The sequence below is a fragment of the Falco rusticolus genome, chromosome 7 (genome assembly GCF_015220075.1).
Source record: "Falco rusticolus isolate bFalRus1 chromosome 7, bFalRus1.pri, whole genome shotgun sequence".
Taxonomy (NCBI): domain Eukaryota; kingdom Metazoa; phylum Chordata; class Aves; order Falconiformes; family Falconidae; genus Falco; species Falco rusticolus.
In genome coordinates, this window is record NC_051193.1 from 29,955,358 (window position 1) to 29,977,144 (window position 21,787).

The 21,787-nt window shown below is 41.7% G+C and overlaps 1 protein-coding gene across 1 annotated transcript in view; it reads right to left on the reverse strand.

The window, feature by feature from the left end:
- BRF1 (BRF1 RNA polymerase III transcription initiation factor subunit) overlaps nt 1-21,787 on the reverse strand; it is a 175,621-nt gene that overhangs the window by 66,961 nt on the left and 86,873 nt on the right. The window contains exons 6-11 of the mRNA XM_037396225.1: nt 21,558-21,707; nt 19,837-19,930; nt 9,942-10,068; nt 8,353-8,392; nt 8,171-8,263; nt 7,224-7,502 (exon numbers count right to left, since the gene is read on the reverse strand). Of these exons, the coding sequence (XP_037252122.1) occupies nt 7,224-7,502; nt 8,171-8,263; nt 8,353-8,392; nt 9,942-10,068; nt 19,837-19,930; nt 21,558-21,707 (783 nt within the window). The remainder of the gene's footprint in view (nt 1-7,223; nt 7,503-8,170; nt 8,264-8,352; nt 8,393-9,941; nt 10,069-19,836; nt 19,931-21,557; nt 21,708-21,787) is intronic.

Sequence of the window (21,787 nt, forward strand, 5' to 3'; positions counted from 1 at the left end):
GTCTGCATTGAAACCCCCCATCACCACCTTCCCAAGCCTCGTTTTAATCCGCAGCCTATTTCAAACAAGATTTAGGAGCAGCAGGGCAGTGATCTCTCAGATGGTTGCATTTCCACAGGTTCCTTAAGAATCAGCCCCCAGAAAGGCAGGAGCAATTATAAATGCTCCTGAAAGCATCTCCCACACAGAGAACCAGCATCTTTTTGGATGCTAAGGAGTGCAGAGAGGAGAAAACCTTGAAAAGGAGCCCTAAGAGAAGGAAAACCTTAGACTGGCACCTACAAATGCTGAGGCATCCAAGTCAACCACAGAACACAACCCTCCCTTAGTATTTGGGGAGCAACTGTTCATAATTCTGCTGCTTAGGTATGGGAAAAGGACCATTGCTAAAGGCCCAGCTGAGCTTTCTCCTCTTATCCCTGCTTGCCCAACTCTGTGCTCCAGGACATTTCTACCTCCTTAAGCCTAAACCTAGGAAGAGCAGATGACAGCAGACCTGGACTTCCCCTCACTGCAAGGGAAATCAACGTATAAAAACCCGCTGGGGTTGACTGCTTCTCCTTGCTCCATTAAAAAGCAGTATCGATGTAGCAGCACACACGTCAAATATCAGCACACAGAATGATGCACCAGAGCCCCTGTCCAGCATGTTCAACCTCTTCTCCCAGCCACACATCTCTGAACTGGAGACACAGCCTTGCTGCCACCTCCTTCTCCAAAGAGCCTGCAGCCAGCTGAAGCAGCAAGAGAGGAGAAAGCGGCTTTCTGCCTTTTTTTTCTTCAGGCAAGGGAAGGATAAGGCTTTAAGCGGCTGGTTAGCCTCATCAAAGAGCAATGTAAGGCTTTTACGCTACTCAAATTGAAAATAAAGCTGATTTTCTGTCATGCTTTTATTAGAGGAATTCAAGACAGAAAAGACACATTGCCCACTGCCCACTTAGCAGTCAGGATGAGGCAGGAGTCAGGAAAAAAAAAAAAGAAGAAAAAAAAAAAAAAAAAAAAAAAAAAAAGCAAGCCTGGAAAAGCTTTCAAGATTTTAAAACATTGCCCATTCCAGACCAGAATTTTATGAAATAAAAAATAAAATAAAAAAAAAAAAGAAAAATAAGGAGGAGGAGGAGGAGAAGGGCATAAAGACTTCCTGCCCTGAAACAGTCAGGGTAACAGGACAGCCAGCCTGGTCAGCCAGGGGCTAAGGGAATTCATTCACAGGGGACATGGCCAAGTGAGGTTTAAGAGACAGGTCTGCTCCGTTCAGCTCAGGAACCTGAACCCCATCCTCCAGTACCTTCTTCTGACCACAGCACCCATTACTCTCGGGCAGTTCTTCTTGACCAAGACTTCTGAAAAAACGACACACATTTTCCTGTAAGGAGTGTCTGTATTGATAAATCAATCCTTTGGAAAAATCCTGTAACATCCACAAATGTGCTAAAACTGTATTCACATGATTCACCTTATGCTTTCACTCAAATTTATCTCCCTGATGGCTCTAACAAACTGCAGGTTTCTCTCCAAAACTCCTCTCTAGATATGTTCGGAAATCTTTCAGCCAAACTGTATGATTAGTTTTCATCCCTTAACCTTCCTAGTTACTCACAGCATGAATATGGAACAAATTTATAGCATTCCTATCCTCTAATGAAATGCAAAGATCCTGCAAAAAAACGTATACACAGATTTTGGAGTAACACATGCACATGCAATACTTGTGTGTGAGTGACACGCATAGTCAAGGAAGAAAATCACGTCACCTGTAATTCATACCCAAGATTTCAGGTATCAAAAAAATGCATTCAAAGCAGCTGGTGGTCTCCTATTACCATGCTGGCTGCAGCAAGCTCTTCACATCTCATTAACAGCATAATGAAGGCTCAATCAGGGATACAGTCTATCAAGACTGCCAAACACAGGCATATAGAGGCTAGATGAGAAAGACCAGCTTGCACCACGGTTTTTATTGCTTAGATCTCAACATTGGGAAAGAGTCCGTCCTGCCACAGCAAATACTTTCCAATGAGCAAAATGGCACACAAAGATCAAACCTTCAAAGTGCTTTGAAGGCATCACACAAGGACGATGGCACCAAGCAGGTCACGCACACTGCCCATTTCCACAGGTGGGGCTTAAAACCACTGCAGTGTTGAATCCAGAGCCAGAAGAGCAACCAGGATGGGGCCATGCATGCTTGCACTGATGACCAAGAGTACTTTGCATATGTAACACAAATAGCGCTAAACTCAGCAGCTCTGTTGCTCATGTATGCAGTAATTATGATTTAATAGGGCTTCATAATGTTCTCTCTAATTACTGATTATATCTTTTTGTATACTTTTATATGCACGTATACAATTATAGATATTCATACTGATGTACTCAGACAAAATCTGAGGAAGCAAGGAGGATGCTAGAAGAAGCAGCCAGTACACAAAGGGGTCAACACCCACCTGTTGATGGGGCAGCAGCGGTGGCAGCAGTGAGCCTTCCCCCACCACCCCACAATTTCAGCTGGGATCCCAGGCAGGGCAAACAACTCTCCCTGGCCCATACAGCCACCAACAGTCAGTCTCCAACTGCTTTCAGCCTGCCAGCCCTTAAGGATCCTTCCACAGCAGCTCAGACCCTGTTAGAAATGTCATTTTTCTGCAAACCTCCCCGCACACAGTGCTGCTGGCACTGGTCGCCTGCCGCTGCCAGAAACAAAGAGGGATCATACGCACTTGCATCTGTCCTCGTTGGGTGAGGGAGCTGAGTTTGCTCACAGAGGGTGCAGGGAAGCCCCAAGGCCAGTATGAAATGGAAGGTGGCAGCTGCCTGCAGGGGATGAAAGCTGGAGGAGAAGGGTAGGACCATGAGGGATGAGCCCATCCCTATCTCATATAACTTCATCTTTAGCCACTTTTCACAGCCTCCTTAAGTAAGAAGTTGAAAAGTATTTGTACACAGGGACAACTATTCAATCAATGAACATTGTCTGCACAGGGTCTTTAACACCCACAGAAATCAATGGCAACATCTTTCAACCTCAGCCCATGCCAGATTATGCTGGCAGCAGTAACGGAGGCATAAATACGAGGGGGAATAAATACAAGGAGGAATAAATGAGCAAACTACAAATTCTGAACAAGCACAAAACCTTTCTCATGTATTCTTTGTGAAATTAGCAGCGAATGCAGTTAGCTGGGTACCTAACCAAGCACAAGATGCTACAGGCACAGTGATTTCTCACTTCAAAAGCCGCTCACTTTCATGAGGACATGCAGGAGCGTGTTACCACCCACCTCATACATTATTTGAAACCACTGCTCTTAATGACTGTATGTGAATTTTGATTCAAAACAGAAACTAAACCAGGTCTCAAACACTACCTAGATTGTGAAGGGGAAGTTATATAAAGTTAGTTGGTAACTTACACCCTGTATTTTACCTTTATCTCTGTTATTATCAGACCTTGCTCACTTTTAGCCCTGGCCAAAACTAAATTTATGACTTTTGCTTTCTGTGGCAAGAACAGATGAACTGGCACTGTACAGCCTAGCAGCATGACACGGGAAGGACAGGATGACAGCCAGCAAACACCAGGACATAAACACCAAGAAAGATGATAAATTATCTGAAGCAGTACAAAAGGGACATAAAAATAAATTGCAAAGGGAAATTTTACAGCAAAGAATGTTATTTCTTGAGAACAAAGACCATGGTATTTGACCATGGCAGTCTCCTAAAGGAAACAGTGCCCTGTTTTGAGGAACTGCAGAATCAGGAAAAGCATGTAGAGCATCGAGAGGGTGCTGGGATGCTGCATGGCCAGGAAAATGGACAGACTGATGTACCCAATGTCCAACTCTGAAATGGAGATCTCATTATAAAGCGCTTCTATCATGAGAATAAGAAAGAAGCAGTTTGCAAAGACTCAAACTTAAATGTCTCTGCAAATTAATACACTTTGTAGGAAAAAACCAGTCAAATGTAGTGTTTATTCTAAGCACTTTACTGCCTCAGACTCATTAACCCGATACCTCACATGCTGTCTTTGTAATGCAAATTTGCTAAAATACTATGTTTTCCATAAAACATTCATATAGACAAGCTCACACTGCTCAAATATCAAATGTAAGTGGAGAAAAAATACACTAAATTTTTCTTAATACCTGGGCTCTGCACCTAAGCCTTACCTGCATAAGCAGTTTGCAAGAAACCTTCTGCTGTTGCTGCAGCCGCTGTGGCACAAAGGTGGAAGATTTCCCAAAACAGCTGATGTAGGCAATTATAAACTGAATTACCACATGCAAAAGCCAAATGAAAAGACTTTGTAGAAGGTACCTACAGCAGAGTGTTTTTTGAGGAAGAGAGATCATTACAGCAAGGAGAGGAGATACCCTGCATTTAGGGAGGCCAAACACTGCGCATACTGCACCTGCTTGCTGAGCTCCTATTTAATAGCCACCTGCCCAACCACGCAGTGTTATCACTGTGAGGGTCTGCAGGGAATCCTCACCACACTGCACCGGGCACGCTGTTTCCAGCCACTGCAGTGACTGGACGTAATATACCCATCCAACAACACGTGGAGCCCCGCAGGAGATAAAAATCATTCTGACCAAGGTCTCCAGCCTAACCTGAGCCAGATGGTCCGCACAGCAGAAGATGAGTCAGGGTTGCAGAGGGCTGAGGGAAGGGAAAGGTTCCTGGTTCATGACTTACACAGCTGTGGAGAAGGACCAAAGCGTCACCTTAAGGGTGTGATGTTACAATGACTCTCTTCCTTCTCCAATGGACGTAGGTGTTGGAACATGAAATACCACAACAAGTCTACAGCCAGCTGAGAGTCACAGTATAAATTGCACTAAACCGAATTCAAATACACAGGATAAATGCAGGAAATTTTATGATCTTTTCCTCCTCCCTCCACAGGTACCAACTACTTTTGTTTCAAGATGATTATGCCATTCAAATTAAACTCGGAGCAACTGCTCTCATCCTGTATTTAGTTTTGAAAACTGCTGTTCCTTTTCAGACTTGATGAAGGGCCCAGAAACCTGGAAATTGTCTAATTTTTAGAACTATACCAGTTGGCTTGATAGAAGAAGATACTACTTCCAGGTACAAGCCTTTCCTAGATTTCCCAGAGCTATGAGGCAGAACTCAAGATGTCATTGCCTGAGGTGACAGAAACATCTACACCAGTTTCATTGAGGTTCAGAGCTAAGATGTGCAGGTGACCAACGGGAGGCATCTTAACAAGAGGTTTTCTCTAATCTGCATAACGACATTCCAGCTGTAAGCCAGGTGTACTTCCCAGCTTGTCTGCTAGACCTGGCTCTCAATCATCCAAAACACATCAAGGCTCTGTTACTGCTCCTGAACCCCGATGACCTCCCAAAGGAAACAAGGTTCTCAGGGAGATGATGCACACGCACACCCTGATGCAGCCACACCACACAGGCACCATGTGGCAAGGGCTTGGAGACTGGAAACTGCACCCCAGCAAAACCATCCTGCAGCACAGACACAACCAAAATGAATCTGACTTAACATGAAACTTTAAAATTATTAAAATAAATTAGCAGAGTCGCTGGAAAAAAAAAAGTTTCAGGCAGGATCTATAATAAAAATAAAAACAAAACAGTAATTCTGCATATAAGCTTCAGAACATGTTATGAAAAGTACTTGTTCAAACACCCACAATGATTTCTCAGATGCATTAAAAGAGAATGAACATACTGAAACCCATTTGGTTTTGAAATTCAGCTCATTTGGCACATCTTCCACTTTTGAAAGAAAACAAACAGCAAATGCAGACAAGCCATAGCATGAGCAGCCATGCACTGTCCTGCCCACCTGCTTGAAGCCTGACTCAGAGGAACATACCTGGCTATACCAGCTAAGCTTCATCCTTCACCTCAGTCCTCAGCCTGTCCATTAAAATGGTCAATAGCAATGCCAGCTGAGAAACGTCCATCACTGGAAACTCATTTTTGCAGGTCACTGGCTAGCCAGACAACAACAGCTTCTAGCCATTACCGACAACTCTTCAACATGAACTGCTGATTTCCAGCAGAAAGACAAGCCACGAGCCATCCATTTTCTTAATTGTAATTAAAACAAAACGAAATCCACTCAACTGTTTCTATATGATTTCGTTTGTATAGAATATAAACATGCAATCATCCTGCCACATTTCTGGAAGGTGAACACTAACATAATAAGCATCTGAATGCATTCAGTTCATCTATTGAGGCAGGGAGTATCTTATTGTAAGTAGTTGATGCTGAACAGAAATTAGCATCAGAACAGTTTGGATAACAAAATGTTCTGCTGTGTCGACCCCCAGGTAAGCTGACAAAACAGATTTGGACAGGTATGTCTTATGATGGAAAAATTAACTGTGATAAAGAAAAGAATAAAATGGCCTTTAGATATGTTCTGTTCTCGTAGTCATTAAGATGCAAAAGGAATTTTTAAAAATGCCATCTCCATAAACCTCAAGCACACATAAGAAAAAGCAAACAAACCTGCCTGGGTGCCTGGCTGTTTGCAGTACTGTCTGCTTTAATGGTTATGGCAAAACTGGCTTCCTTAGTTGATCAGTCCCGCTCCCACTGTACTATACAGAGCTTTATAATGCAGATCGATCTGGGGGTTTTAAGAAAAATGGAGCAAAACCACCACGATACACATCAAAGTTCATATCAAAGAAAAAAGCATACAACCGGTTATCTCCTCTTACAAACATTTTAAGTATTTGCCATTTGCAAAGATTCTCAATCAGAGAGACAGACTGCATCATGTTTGACTCCAGTAAAATGTCTCCTGAGAAACTCTGCCTTGATCTAAAATTCTCATACTTGGGTTTTAATTTCCAGTCATATTTACAGGAATCTGCTTCCTCCAACTTCCAAATTGAGACTCCATGGCTTGAAATATGCCCATTAGCTATCATACGACTGCAAATCTATTTGACTAAGAGATACACATTCTCAGGCTGCAGAAAATAATTAGGCACTCCAGATTTTCCTGCTGCTTCCTGAGGAGCAGATGCCAATGACCAACATCAACAACCAAGACCACTGGTCCCACCCAATCTCACAGCTCCTGTACATCGATGTTACAGTGATTGATGGAATTGCTAACCGCCAGGATACATGCAAATTACACAACAAACCCACAACTGTCTGCATGTGTCCAGTTTCCACCCTGAGCTGAACCGATCTCCTACTCACCAGGCTCTCGGTCCTTAGTGGATATGCACTCTTTTATGGACTCTGTTATGCCAAGACTAGCTGCAGTGGGGAGTGGGCCAAGCAAGGATTCCAATGCGGGTGGTCTTACAAGAGCTTCCTTTCCATTTTTGTATTCCTCATCTTCATTTTTTTTCCCTCTATCCTTCTCATGAAGTTCATTATAAAAGTCCTTGTTTAAGTGATTAGCAGCTGCTTCCAGTTCCTCATCTTCTGCCTCCTCCTCTCCAAATATGCTAGAGGTATTATCTTCTATAGAATCTGTAAAGGGGAAAAAACCCAATCAGCCACTGCATACCATCCGTTACGGAAACTTAATAAATAGAGAGATGCTGACTTAAAAGAATAAAAACTTTTAGAGAAAATCTGTAGAAGAAATATACATTATTTTATTACAATATATGAATACATGGAGTTTTTAGATGCTCTTCCAATTCATTACCTCGGCTAATAAAACATATTCTTGTGAATACAGTCATGATTTAAAATAGAAGTATTGTGTTATCGAATTATGGCAAGTAAAATGGCTCTGTAAGAGAAGCCAGCTACTTACTGGTAGAACTACAAATCAAAAATAGCCATTTCAACACAGGCAAGGCCCTTTCACATCACCAAGTCAGCTGTGGGATTTGGTGACAGAAGGGTCTAGATACTGGTCCACTGCACTTTCAGAGATGAAAAGGAACTTTCTTATGTGCCAGTGCCAAGCTTATAAGGCACCAGGAAAGAAGAACAACTGAAATCATTAATGAACAATGCAGCTGTTTTGAAGACTGATATATGAACCAACTAATTGGCAGAGAGAACTCCAACCCAATAGAGACCATATACATGATCATGTTTATCACAATAAAGTTTATACACTTAAGACTGCCTGCAGGATCTGAACCTGTTACTATTTAAGTGGTCACAAGACTTTATAGACTTACCATCTTTAGTGAAATTTGCAAAGACGCCTTTTGCTTTTGGTCTACTGTTTTCTAATTCAATCTCTATTTCATCTTGATAGCTCGATATTTCACCTGTGGTGTTGAAATAAAAATAAAACTCAGCAATCATTGATGTAATTTTGAACAAATGAGTGATATGTTACACTAAACACAACTTATACCTTCAAAATCCTCCAGCTTTTTTGATAATGCCTTCTCAAGCTGAAACAAAAATAAAATATATGTGAAATTACTAAAAAAAACCCACAACTTTCTACTGTTTGTGAACTGTATATAGAGACAGAGAATGATAGGGTATTTTAAAAGCAAAAAGCAAGTTTAAAACCCAACCCAAATTACTTTGCAGTGTCAGACAGGTCAGACAGACAAGTTTCAAAATACTGACCAATTTCAAATGTCCCACCTATTTCTGTATTTCAAAAGGAACCTTCACTCTGGCAAGCTGCAAATAAAAGGCCCCTTTCCTCAGCAGTCAAACTCTCTGACTGTCCCTGTAGACGCAAAGAAGTGCAAGGACAGTGCTGGAATTGCAGTGCCCAGCCCAGACATAGCACACAGGCGATGGCAGAGTGAAGCCCACTGACTTACAGCACCTGGCAGGCTCTTGAGAACATCATAAACACGCCTACAGACCTTTAAATGAAACTCCCTGAAAAACTAATAATGTAAGAATTGGCTGTGACAGTAGTAAAACGTTCTCTGCTGGTACCAGCTTCAGTTCATGCTTTGTAAAGAAATGAAGCCACATGAGAACTAATCTCTGCGGAAGCAGGTGTTGTACCACACAACAAAACCTGCAGTCTCATTGAAGTAATTGGCTTATTGTTTTCATATGTGTTTAAACAAAAGTTATATGTAATGGCACTTCTCCTGACCATGGGTATCACCTTAAAAACAGCGCACCGTTTCTGATCCAGTAACAAAGCTTACACCTTTGCAACCCTGGTTCTTGCTAACCAGGGTGGAAGACTGCACGCAGCACACAAAAGGGAAGTGCAGACATAAGGACAGCTACTCAAGACCTCCATGCCACAAGCTCAGCTTAAGCTGTCACATGAGAGCCTCCAGTTTTCTAAGGACAAAAAGATTTGACACTTCAGTAAAAGGGAAAGCACAAAAAAGGGAAACACACATGCAGCAAGAAAGCAAGCAAGAAGGAGGTAACTGTGCCCAGTGCAACTGCGTCAGCTTGCAAATGGGGGAGCATCTGGGCAGAGTGTGCTGAACCCTGACCCACAATACAGCAGTCGTGGCTACGCACCAAACCCTGGTAGCCTGAAAAACACGGAAGCTCAGGTGGTGCTTGTTTACTCCACTACCCAGACATCCTGATCTGCACTAACAAAAGCAGTGGCTCTGTTCTTTCTGCAGTGGCTGGCTACAACAGTAGACGTACTTCGATCCCTCATCAGGGAACGTTTAAAGCTACATTTGAAGCTACATATCTGGAAGAGCACATCTCTCTGGAGGAGTGAGCAAAAATGATACAGGAAAAAAACTTATATATATATAATTATTTTTTTAAATGGGAAGCTATCCCTTTGCCAGTAAAACAAAAAATATCCTTTAGTTAATGCACTGTGTATATCATTATATATGCATTAATGCTCACCCTTCTCTTAAGAACCTCAAATTAAATGTAACTAAACCTTATCAAAGGCTGGTCAGTCAGGATTTAGTATTAACTGATTCAAAAAGGAATATACAGAGGGAGGAGAGAAATACAGAGAGCATCCAATTCAGAATTCACCTGCTGTATCTTCAATTTTTTTTGACCAGCTGTAAACGAAGGAGGATCACATTCTTCTTCCAAGTCAATCTTCATGAACTCATCTATGGTTAGCTGACTTGTTGGTGTATCTTCGAACTCTGTCAACCTACCAAAGCATATAGCACATCACCATAACATCTTTAAGAACGCCTTTAAGAGTAACAAAATTTGTCAGTCTGCTAAGTTACAGAATAAACATGTCATCGTTAGAAACTCTGGCTCAAATGCAGATTACATTAAAACTGAAGTGATACTAATTGTTTCACCTGCTGCAAAGAAAGTAGCTTTTCAATCACAAGTTAGCTTTTGATTTATTACAGAATGTAACACACACTTTTTTTGATGAACAAGGACTGAACAGAAATACCACGGCCCCTATGGTCAAGTAAGTATAGACTGACAAAACTAAGACAGGAAACACAGCTCATCCCTCCCATCTCATTGTTTTGTTATCAACAGCAACAACAAAACAGATTCCCAAACTAAAATGTCTGCCGTCATAGTTTAGGAGTATGCTCTAAAATATTCCTGATATGTTAGCATGATTAATTTATGCAAAGCAAGTGTTAAAGTAACGTCTCTTCAGCAGACTGGAAGAAGGACAAGAAGCAATCTTCCCAGGACACACAAAAGCAGTAGAAAAATAAAAAGATCATCTACACGTTGCACAGATGGAATAGGCAAATGCATATAATTTTACAGTAACATACTTTGTATTTGTTTAATGTTTGTGTTTTAAAAGTTCCTTCCTATGTGAGAGAGAGGACTAGCTCCATGGGGAATCTGCCATGAAAGCAGCTGAACCTTTCAAAGGAGCTGAATCTTAAATGAGACGACGCCGTAATTTCATCATTTTATACAGGTGGTGGAGAACAAGCACATCCATTTTACAGATGGAGAAAGTGAGACAAAAGGTTAACTACAAAGCCAGGTCAGGAAATGTCTGGCAGAACGCTTTTCTGACAGAAAGTGCCCTTTTAATAATATCAACATTTTCCATGGGAAAACGGCAATGACGGGTCTGCAGCTGCTTTACTGGAATATTCCCATCTTCCAGAGGAAGCAAAGCTGACAACAGCTTCCATCTGCAAAGCTAGGAAACTAAAAAGGGTGATTCAGTACTCCCAGCACTGAACCTTTCGACATTTCTCCCCACCTAAACGCAGTCGTGGCTTTCCCCTCTACTTCTGACCGCAACAGAACTCCCTCCGAAGAAGTAATTTTCTCTAGCACGGAAATTCAGTTTCCAACCAATTCCAGGGTCAAACCCAAGAGCACAGGGCCACACTCTCGGCCTTTATCCTCATCAGTACCTGCATTTCTTTTTTTATAAACTGAGGAGCAAGGCAAGAGGGATGCAGGCATGCCGTAGCTTCAGGCCACCTTGCCCAGAGGCACCCTGCTCCTGGAGCACAGGCCACGTGTGGCACCTCCTGCAGTGACATGGCAGGGAGAGCCAGGCACCTCTATGCCAAACCAACAGCAAGCAGCACACCGAGCCCACGCACGGCTATGCCAGCCAAAAATAGTGCTGCTGAGGAGAAGAAAGCCTCTGAAACCTAGTCTTACTTTTGGAGTTCAGGCATCTCCACCAAGCCCCAAATTAGCCATGTATTTGAGAGTGACTGACAGCTCAAAACCTTCCCTCAGAGTACCAGGGACCAGCTCCCTCCTCCTCCCTTTCAGATCAAATTGGAAAGGAGAGGAGGATGCTGTTGGCAGCAGCATCACCCAGCTTTTAATTAACAGACTAGAAGCGTTTCTCAGTGCTAACGGGCTTCCAGCGCGCATTACCCACCTTCCAGAAGGGAGCCTCATCTATCAGGCTAGAGGGAAAACCTGGCTAGGGCACTGCTGTTATTATTATTTTAATTCAGGATTCACTTCATGCCAAACCCATGCCTTATTTTAGGAGCATGGATTTTGCCAGTCACCACCATTAAACTACAGTCCTCCATCTCGCCACATATGAATCATGCATTCACAGGTAGTTCCACTTCAGGAAGACTTTTCCTCCCAACCACACTCACCTCATTAAAGTATTATTCTCCTCCCACTGCAAAAAGCCAATATACACTTTGGCAAAGACACCTGGTTTGTTTATTCCACTGGCTCCGAGTCCAAGACGTGCAGCCAGACCCAGCGCCCAGCCAAACGACACCACCTCGGGGCGTGCGGAGCGACGTAGCAAACACCAGTAGCAAAACCAGTTGCTTGTGAAGCAAGGCTGGGGGTAAGATGACCATGCTTCAGTTCCAGCACCTAACCCCATGCACGTCTCCTTGCGGACATCGGAGGCTCTGCCTGCCCCTCTCCTTGTCCACCGTGTCGTGTGACTCACATGGCGCTCCCCGCACCCACAAGTGTTAGCCCCACGGGTGAGCCACCGGCCACCACCCGGCTAAAATGGCAGCATGGGTCTCTCCCAAGACCTTCAGTGCATCTGCGCCAGGACAGGACAGAGCTATGCCATGTTTGCTGGCAGTGCTAGAAGGAGCTCAAACCCACAGCACAGCACGGTGCGACCATTTGAGCCGGCCACCAGCACCCAGTCCCATGCCCTTCCTCAGCCCTGACACAAGCCAAACGGGGCGCAGGCTGACCACCCGCCAGCCACAGCATAGGCACAGGCCTGCAGCGAGCCCCAATTTAGAGTAGTACATAATTTCTTCATTTCTCACTAGTCTTAACCACAGGGCTCTAGCCTTCCTCCTGAAATGAAGAACCATCCCTGATGGCCAAGGATCACAGTTTGAGCATCATCTCTGTGGGAGAGTGAGCTGCTCACTCAACATTTCCTCCTTCCACTCGATATAAATAAATACCTGCCTTTGCCAACCATTTGCCTGCCTCAACATTTTACATTGGCTGATATCCTGTCTACATATTTTTAAACATTTCTTTAATTTTGGACACATGCCACCAAAGCAACAAACTGATGCACACAGCAGTCTACCCCGCATGAAACAAGGTAACATTAATTTGGCAGATAAGAAAAACTGATGCAACCCTAATTATAAGCACAGTAATTTCAGGGGCAAGGGAGTGCCCTCATGAAAAAAAAAAAAAATAGCTACAGGTTATTTTTAAGGTCCACATTAAAATGATACCCAAGTTCATTTTGCACTTTTGTTAATCTAAAAAAATCTAATAAAAGTTGCCATTTCAAGTTATACACAGAAGGAGGAAAATAAACAGATATACAAATTAAGATACTATTTCCTTGGCACAAATTCAAAAGGGCTCTAAAAACTGAAATTTGGCAGACAAGTATTTTCTATTTATAGTCGAAGCAGAGACAACCACTACAGCCCAGGCTAGGATTCAACTTCCAGTATAAACCCTCCTCATACAGTTTCTCACAGCAAACTCTTTCAAGCAAATTCCTTCGGGAGAAAAGTTTTTCCAGAGCTTAGTGTCATCTGCTCCTAACCCCAACCCTTTTTTTCAAAGAAAAATTTCCACGGCTTTTGTTTCATTCCTTTACAGACAAAACCACACCTTGTCTTCTGATAAAGCACTTCTGTGCACAAAACAGTAAACAGATTCTATTCACACTTAATTTTAGCTCCCAACAAGAGAAAACGGGTCAGTCATTTTTAAGCAAGGTTTTTTACTTTGTTTTGCTTCAGGGGGACTGTCCAGTGGAGAGTTATGAATCCAACCTACAGCCAAGGAAAAAAAAAGACTCCCGTGCACAGCTAGCTGCTCGGGTTTAATGTTTAATTGAAATTCTGCAGCAGTGGGGTGCGAGAAAGCACATAAAAGAACAAGGTCTTCTGGATCCCAACTCAGAAATGCTTCAGGAGTCCAAGTTCAAAGTCCAAGAGGGGCTTCTAAGCAGAGACCAGCTAGGAAAAGCCATGGTGTCATCCTACATGTACACAATTAGCATCTAGCTCTAGAAAGCAGGCAGCATAAAGCAGAGGTATCTTGTGCTCGACCCCTATACAGAAGGGCAAATTGTAACTTCAGAGACTTTTTTTTTTAAAGAGTGAACATGAAATTTAATCCTGAGCAATCAGCTTTTAAGTTACCTGTTGAGAAAGGTCTTTTTAAGGTACTTAAATTATTTTATTAATGGATTAAAAAAAAAGTACTGAGCTGAATATTGGCATATTGTTAGCAGAAATACATGAAAAGAACTTTATTGTGAGATAAGCTGCTGGTGGTAATTAAACTCCCTTGATTTTTCCAAAATTAACAATATAATTAAAAACATAAGTAATAACTTACATGATCTCTACATAATCTTAACTGTCGTATCAGTTACAAAAGTTCTAGTAATAGATCAGCTGATTTGACAACTCCAACATTCGCAGACTCTGGGAAAGGGATTTACTTTTTTATCTTGGTGAAGTACCAAAACCCTGCAGTAGATCACCACTGTTCTAACTGAACGTTCATCAGTGTTGCCTACCACTCTAAACCCGTGCACTCACTCATAGGAAAGTAGTTCAGAATTTACACTGATGTGGCGAACCATCACTGTTTTTTATACTACAAATTTAACAGTCTATTGCATCATCCTTCTCTCCCATTTTTTTTTTCCAAGCCATACAATATTTATGCATGAATGATTTATGGAAGTATGTAAACACATACCCTACAAGTGATACTTAATATAGAACATATATCAGAAACAGTTACTAAATGCTTCCTACATGACATGAAAAAAGTTTTCCAGTACCCATCAGTATGTAAACAAACAGAAGTGTAATCCTCTGGTATCTAATCATTGTACATGTAACACGATTTTACACATACTTGTAGCAATAAAGAAAAGGTATTTTTGAAGCCTACATGAATAGGTAAGGACAAAATCAAAGGCGATCCAGTTACTGTAGTGTTACAACTTATCACCTGAGCTGCGCTGAATTAGGCTGTCTGTGTTCCCAGCCCAATGCAACTGTAAAGAGAAGCATTTTCACTTCCACGGTGTACTACATTAATACATTCACCTCTTTTTGCAATGGAGTAAGAGCATACACACACAGTCATTTACTGCAAATTAATTGGTGACTGATAATTTAATGGTGCTCATTTGCTGGCAACTCTCTGTTGTTTTTCTACATATTAAAGAATGGGCACCTTGAAAGATGTATTGTACTAAATAAAGGACCCTTTAGAATTAGTTGGTTTTTACTTGCTCACACCAAAACAGAGATTTAAAATTCTCACAAATTCATTAGCTTAAATTTCAAAGCCCTGATTCTGCAAACGCTTACATATGTGGTTAATTCGGGTTAACACTTGAGCACACGGTTAGCTCACCCGCTATCCCACCGATGTTATCTCCTTGGCCATCCCAGAAGTCCACCAGTCTAAACGATCTGGAATTTTTTGTTCTTGGGTTTCTTTCTCCACCTGATTCAAATGTTCACACCAAGCTAATGAAACAAAATGCTTTCACATTCCTTAAAATTTTGTTTCATTAGCATGATTCCTTCCACTGTGGCCTGTCAAAAACACTCTATGATCTCCTGGAAAAGTAAAATAGCGTGCTGCTTAATTTCTTAACAGCCGCGCAGATGAGGAAAGCCGAACACAGAGAAAACTGTTGACAAGATCTAAGCCTGAGTTAGTGCTAATAAGTTAATTATTGTTTCAAAAGTAACAGACACCAAATAATTTTGAAATTACGTTTTTTAAATAAGTATGAAGTACTAAAATATATTAGGAATCTAATTCACGTATTAGCCTACTAGCTGTAGAGAAGCTGGATTTATAAAAAGGAACACTGCCTGTGAAATTGGATTCCTCAGAAATAAAACCTTTTTTTCATTAAATCAGACAACTCAACTTACAAAGGTATGCAATACCAACCCGCATGGATCAAGTTGTATTTTACTCACCATACTGGAAAGATTTCTAGAAATCATCTATAAGCCACTTGAAATTATTGAACTGGGGACATAAAATATTTCTCAATTTACTTTCTTAGCTTATCACAATCAGCGGCCAGCGAAGGAGCTCCAGAGCTGCTGAGCTGAGATAGAGCAAACACCACCACAAGCTCCTTTACATGAAGTAACTTCCTCAGTTTTCTAAAATACCACAACTCGGTCATACTGTGCATCCCCGACCCTTCCCCGTGCTCAAGTATCTTTGGTAAACAGCTCTCACTTAATTCATCGGACACCTTTCACGGGATTTTAGCACGGCTTTACTTGGATCACAGCTGAACACAGACTTCTTCACGCCTTTCCCTTCAGCCCTGGCCTTGATACGACTTTGCTATTTTGGAAAACGCAACCGCACAGCCACCTCGCAGCTACGTGCACCCCTGCTATCTTCTCTTCCCAGCCTGACCCTGGACTCCTATACCGACTTGCTCCCCGCTTTGCCTGCTCTGGCAGACATCTACCCAGCTTGAGACTGCACTGGGAGCTTGGACATGAAGTTTATGTGAGCTATATATTGCAGAAATGAAAATAAGAAAAGCTGTAGGCAATACATTTATCTCTATGCATGAATCTTTAATTTTCCCAGAAAATTACCGAAGCAGGCATTGAAAGAGCTGTAGCTGGGCCCTCAGGATATGAGCAAAGGACCCCATTTATGGTAGTCCCTGCAGCATCTCCAACCAGAAACTGGAGTTCCTTCATAACAACTCTTGTCTTCCTTCCCCAGAAATGCTATTTTGTTGTGAGAAAAAATAGTCACCTCAAAAATGAGCCCTTTAAACCCTTTCTGGCCTTTTATCCAACTCCTTCTGAATGAAGCTTTACTTCTCCTGAAGTTCATCACAAATAGGTTTTTTAACAGACAGTACTTTATGGAACTGAGAAGAAGTATTTTTTATGTAAAAAGCAGCTTAATTTAAAGATAAAAAGAGTACGGCAAATAAGTAAAATATAAGTGTTAACAAAGATAAGCTGATTTACGGTTTTTTATTTCTATTCAAGAAGCGCCTAAGATCTTCAAACAGGCATAAGGGCCGCACAGTATTAGATAATGCACAATGGACAAACATCACAAAAATTATTCTCACTGCAGATAAAGACAGAATTTAGTATGCAGAGAAAGTATGCAATAGGTGAACAAGCAGATGAAGGGGGAGAGTATGTAAAGGTTAAAAAGGCAGCAGCAAAGACAGGTGCATTGAGCACAGGCACGAATGTGAGGGTTAAACTGAATAAAAGGGTTGGGTTTATTAAAAGTTAATTTCTGCTATCTCCACAGATGATTACACAGAAAATAACAATTTGACTAATTAGTTAATATTTGCACAGTACTTTGAATATATAAAGTGATATATAAGTTAATATCATTTCAATTAGACTGGAAATGAGATAGAATTATCAGTGCATTTATTAATATTTAATATGTTCACTTTCAACAACAGCAACAAGCTTTACATTTTAATTGTGTACTTCAAAACATAAAGCTTCAAGGCCCTGTGAAGGAACTACAAAGTGTTCTTCCCAAGATCCTACCAAACCCCCACACCTATTACAAACAAACATACACTGATTTTTAACCAAACAGACAGTTAAATTAGGAACTCTTGATTTGGAGATGAGCGACAGGGTCCACGGGCCATGCTTTGTCGCTTTTTCTTTCCAAAATAGATTCCCTTTATGATCGGGTCATTCATTTTTATGGCCTGAAGGCACATCCAATTTTTGTGAAAAGCCTCCTAAGGGCTACTCCTCCACCACACAGCAGTGAAAGAGGTGATAGACCACAGGGCCTGGGGGTCTCCAGATGACGGCCAACAGAGTGAACTAATCCCGTTTTACACAGTCGCATCAGCTGCATTGCACTGGATCAAAAACAGTGCCCTGCTTAGGGAAGGGCTGCCACCCCTTGCTGAGGGTCTTCCCAAAACGGGAAGCCAAGCGGGGCTTTCTTAAAAAGCATCGTCCCCTCAGCCAAGCCACTGTGGAACACTGCCCCGGCGCCCCCAGCTGCAGGCCTGCCTCCGCAAGGCAAGGGGGGAGGCGGCACCTCATGCCCGTGCTGCCGCGTCCCTTGCAGATCTCTGCCATGCAAGTCTGTCAGCACTGAAAGCAAATGCAGCTTCCCATGGTCTGTGCTTCCCCAGGGACCATGCAGCCAGCTGGGAGCTAAATCAAACGAGCAGGCTAGAAGTTTCAGGGTTATCTGGCCTCCTGTTTGGTTTCACTTCAAGAGCTGTCAGGGCAAAGCCATCAGCCATGAGCATAGCATCCAACGCCACCCGTTCATGAGTGTTCACCCAATTACGCTTAACACCTTCACAATGCTCCAAGCAGCAGTAGCTCTTTACACACCAGAGTAACTATAGCAATAATCACAAGGAAATAAAACTGTAGATCAAAAACTGAGAAGCTAAGTTCTTATTAATTTAGACAACTTCTACTCAATGGCATTTTGAGAGGAATTCTTGAAAGAAAAGAATAAAAACTGGAGTGCAGAAAGAGTTATTCAAAGTTGGGTTTTTTTAAGTGCCTTCGTTAAATACTATATTACGTGCTCTTATTTGAAAAACATCAATCAAATTTATAGATTCATGATAAATAGTTGTAATTATAGCTGCCTGAAAATAATTCAGCTGTCACGTTTACTCTGTCAAAGTAAATAACGCTGTCATTTTAGTTGATGTGTGTGACTTGAGTAAACATTTCAAAGCATGAATTTTGCAGTAAGATTTTTTCACTTGAAACAATTGCTCAAATTAATTTTCCTTCCAACTCTAACTTATTATGCTTATTTTCTTAGTAAGAACCAACTCTAACAATTTCACCAAAGGATCTTGAAGCACACTGTGGATATATAAATCATCAATCATACCAAATGCGCACTAAAACACATGACCTGTTGGCCAAAGGAAAAAAGTAGCTTTTGTACTACTCCATCCTTGCAGCTGTAGTGCCTTGAAGCATTTCAAACACTTTAACTTTACCCCTATACCACCCAGGCATGGTAGGGAAATAGCATCACTCCTGTTCCACAGATGATCTGGGGCAAAAATACTTTTCACAATTAAGAAGTTAATATTATTAAGAAGTATTAGACAGAGCTGGATGTGCTTAAGCTGGTCTCAATGAGGTGGAGAGAAAGAGAGACACCAGGAGAGCTTTCTAAAGACAGACCTTGATGGAACACACTTCAGAATATATTGGTGGTACAAAAATTTCCATCTGGGGGCAACAGAAAGCATTATATTTCACAAAAAGGTCATTTTTTACTGAAAATACAGGGAAAGAAAATGTTACAGCTTTTCAAAAATAAAATGAGGGAAACTGAGTGACTGCTTACTTCATCAAAATATGGAAACTAGTATTAGATCTTTTTAAAAAACCCCAAACATGCCAAAGGTACTTGGGAAATTCCTATTTTCAGGCTCACATTCTGCTGACAATTCCAGTTTGGATCCCTTCAGTGACCTTAGCATTAGACTCACTTCACTGTCTTCTATTTATTAGCAGTGCGACACTATCAAAAATGAACATTGCAGCAAAATATTTTGAAAAGTTCTGTTCAATAACAGCTGAAGGACAAGACCTCTCAGCACTCTATTCTGGATTAATGAAAAAAAAAAATAAAATCCCACAGTACACCCTCAGCTTTGAGAATCAATCAATTATTTCTTCTTAAGACATGACAACACTGTTAACATTTCCAACCCAACATTTTTTTGCCTTCAACTCTTCACCTGTTAAATGGGCACAGTGCTCCTTACCGTCTCTGCTAAGCATTTGAGCCCTTACATAAGAAGCAGGTGTTAGTACTTAAAAATGACCAGTTAAAAACATATTGTACTTACGTTATTCTTGGCAGTTTTGAAAAGCAAAAAAACCTGGTTTTCTCCGATATACGTTCGTTTTAGACTACACCACTTTTCAGTACTGTAAACGGAAGATAAAAGCAATAAAATTGCACTGACCTTTTCCTTAATGTAGACTCACAAACCTTGACCACCCTGATGACCTCTTTAACAGTACGTCGGAAATCATGCATTCTTGCTGCCACTAGCAGAGCTAGAGAATAAGCAGGGAAAGTCAATGTCAAAGAGGAAAATTTCCTGAAGAAAAGCAGAAAACAGTCAGATAACTATAGCCTCTCTTTGCCCCTGCCTTTGGCTAAAAAGCTGTAAATGCTTATGCTCAGCTTGCCGCTGAATACAGGTGATTGAATTGACTTCACAAACTTTGCTTCCTACCCAATAAAATTAAGCTGATTGCAAACTGCACCCTGAAAAATTCTGTGCTTCAGCATTTGGGCAACCGTGGCCAGCTACTGAAAATACAGCACAAGAACATCTCATTGATCCCATATTTTCAAAGCTGTCATCTTTTCAGCAGAATTTACTAGTCCTCAATAAAAAGATCTCCAGCAAAACACTGAATCTGCCTAAGCTGTTATCTTCATCATGGTCACCACTACCACTGTCTCGCTAGTGGCCAAGTACTCTCTGGCAAGACCCTCTACACAGCTAGGTAACTAGCACTGGCTGCATGTTCACAAGTCTGTTGATTCAGAGCACTAGCTCCGTTTTGAAGCATCACCCCCACTCATCAAGCAGTGGGTCAGTGCACAGAACAGTTTTAAGCATGCAGAACTGCTTCTTTTCAGTGGAAACTAAAACAGAGCTCTACTTCAGGTATATGTGTGAAGTGCTCCAGTTTCTAATGGGAACATCAGAGGCTGAACTAACAACTGGTCCTTCAAAGAACTATGCGTGGCACAGACATTTAGCCCAGGGAAACAAGCTAAAACCCGTCCACAGTACACCTCACGAACTGTATGTTGCATGGATGGATGCAGGGGACTCAGCACCTGCTTCCATCTATTGATCCATCTCTGTTGAATCAAATTACTTGCTCATGTGGATACAGTCTATGTAGTGAATGAAAGACCAGGCTGGTCTCCCATAGAGTCTATACCCAAATTTTTAGCAATGTGCAATAAGCAAGTACCGTTAACAAAAAGAGGCTAGAAATTTCAAGAAGACTGCACAGTTCTGGGTTCCCTAAGGTTTGACCACTATTTCTCGTTCCAGCATGCACATGTAAGATCTTTCAAATAAAATAAAGTGCATATATAAACTCTGTGACTATCTACACCCTTCATTACTCTGACCTCACTGGCTGGTACTGTCTACCTTTTAACCTAGCCCTCCCAAACTGGTAGGTTTTACGTAAGCATCATGACAGCAATGGATCTTGGAAAAAAGATGAAGAAGTAGAGGGAAATAATTTCACAGAACAGGTCAAAGAGGGCATCTCTTGCATAAGACTCTGTGTAAAGACACAAATCAAAGTGCTTGCGCTAATGGTGTCATTTTAGCTGACAAAAAAAAACCTTTTAGCAGCTAAATCTTGCAGAGAGTGAGGGTGAGAAGAGCGTCAGAAAGGAGGTTAAAAAATCCAAAATGTAAGATACAAAGGATCTGAGCAAGTAATGTAGGAGCAAGGGCAAAAATGGAGCTTGAATTTCAAAAACTGTTCCAGTGAAGACCTATATAATCTGTAGGTGCCTAACAGCACAAAACCCAGAGAATGTGGTATCACTGAGCAAATCAGAAAGTCCTCATCTGTTCCCAACTCCCAGATTCTCCTGTGCATCCCACTGTGAGGGAAGTGATACACCCAGCGTTTGACATACCTGCTCCGCAGAGCCCAGACGGCCGGCGGCCGGTGTGCATCCAGTCCCGCTTCATTCTCTGCAACAGCCTGAGAGCCGTCATGGACACCTCGTGGTTCTTATCCCCAAACTCAAGCATGTGTGCAAAACGAGGAATATATAAACATGGATCTGCAACAGAAAGAAAGAAAATTATTTCTAATCCTAACCTTTGATTTAGGAAATGCAGTACTCGAGCAGCAGCACTACTG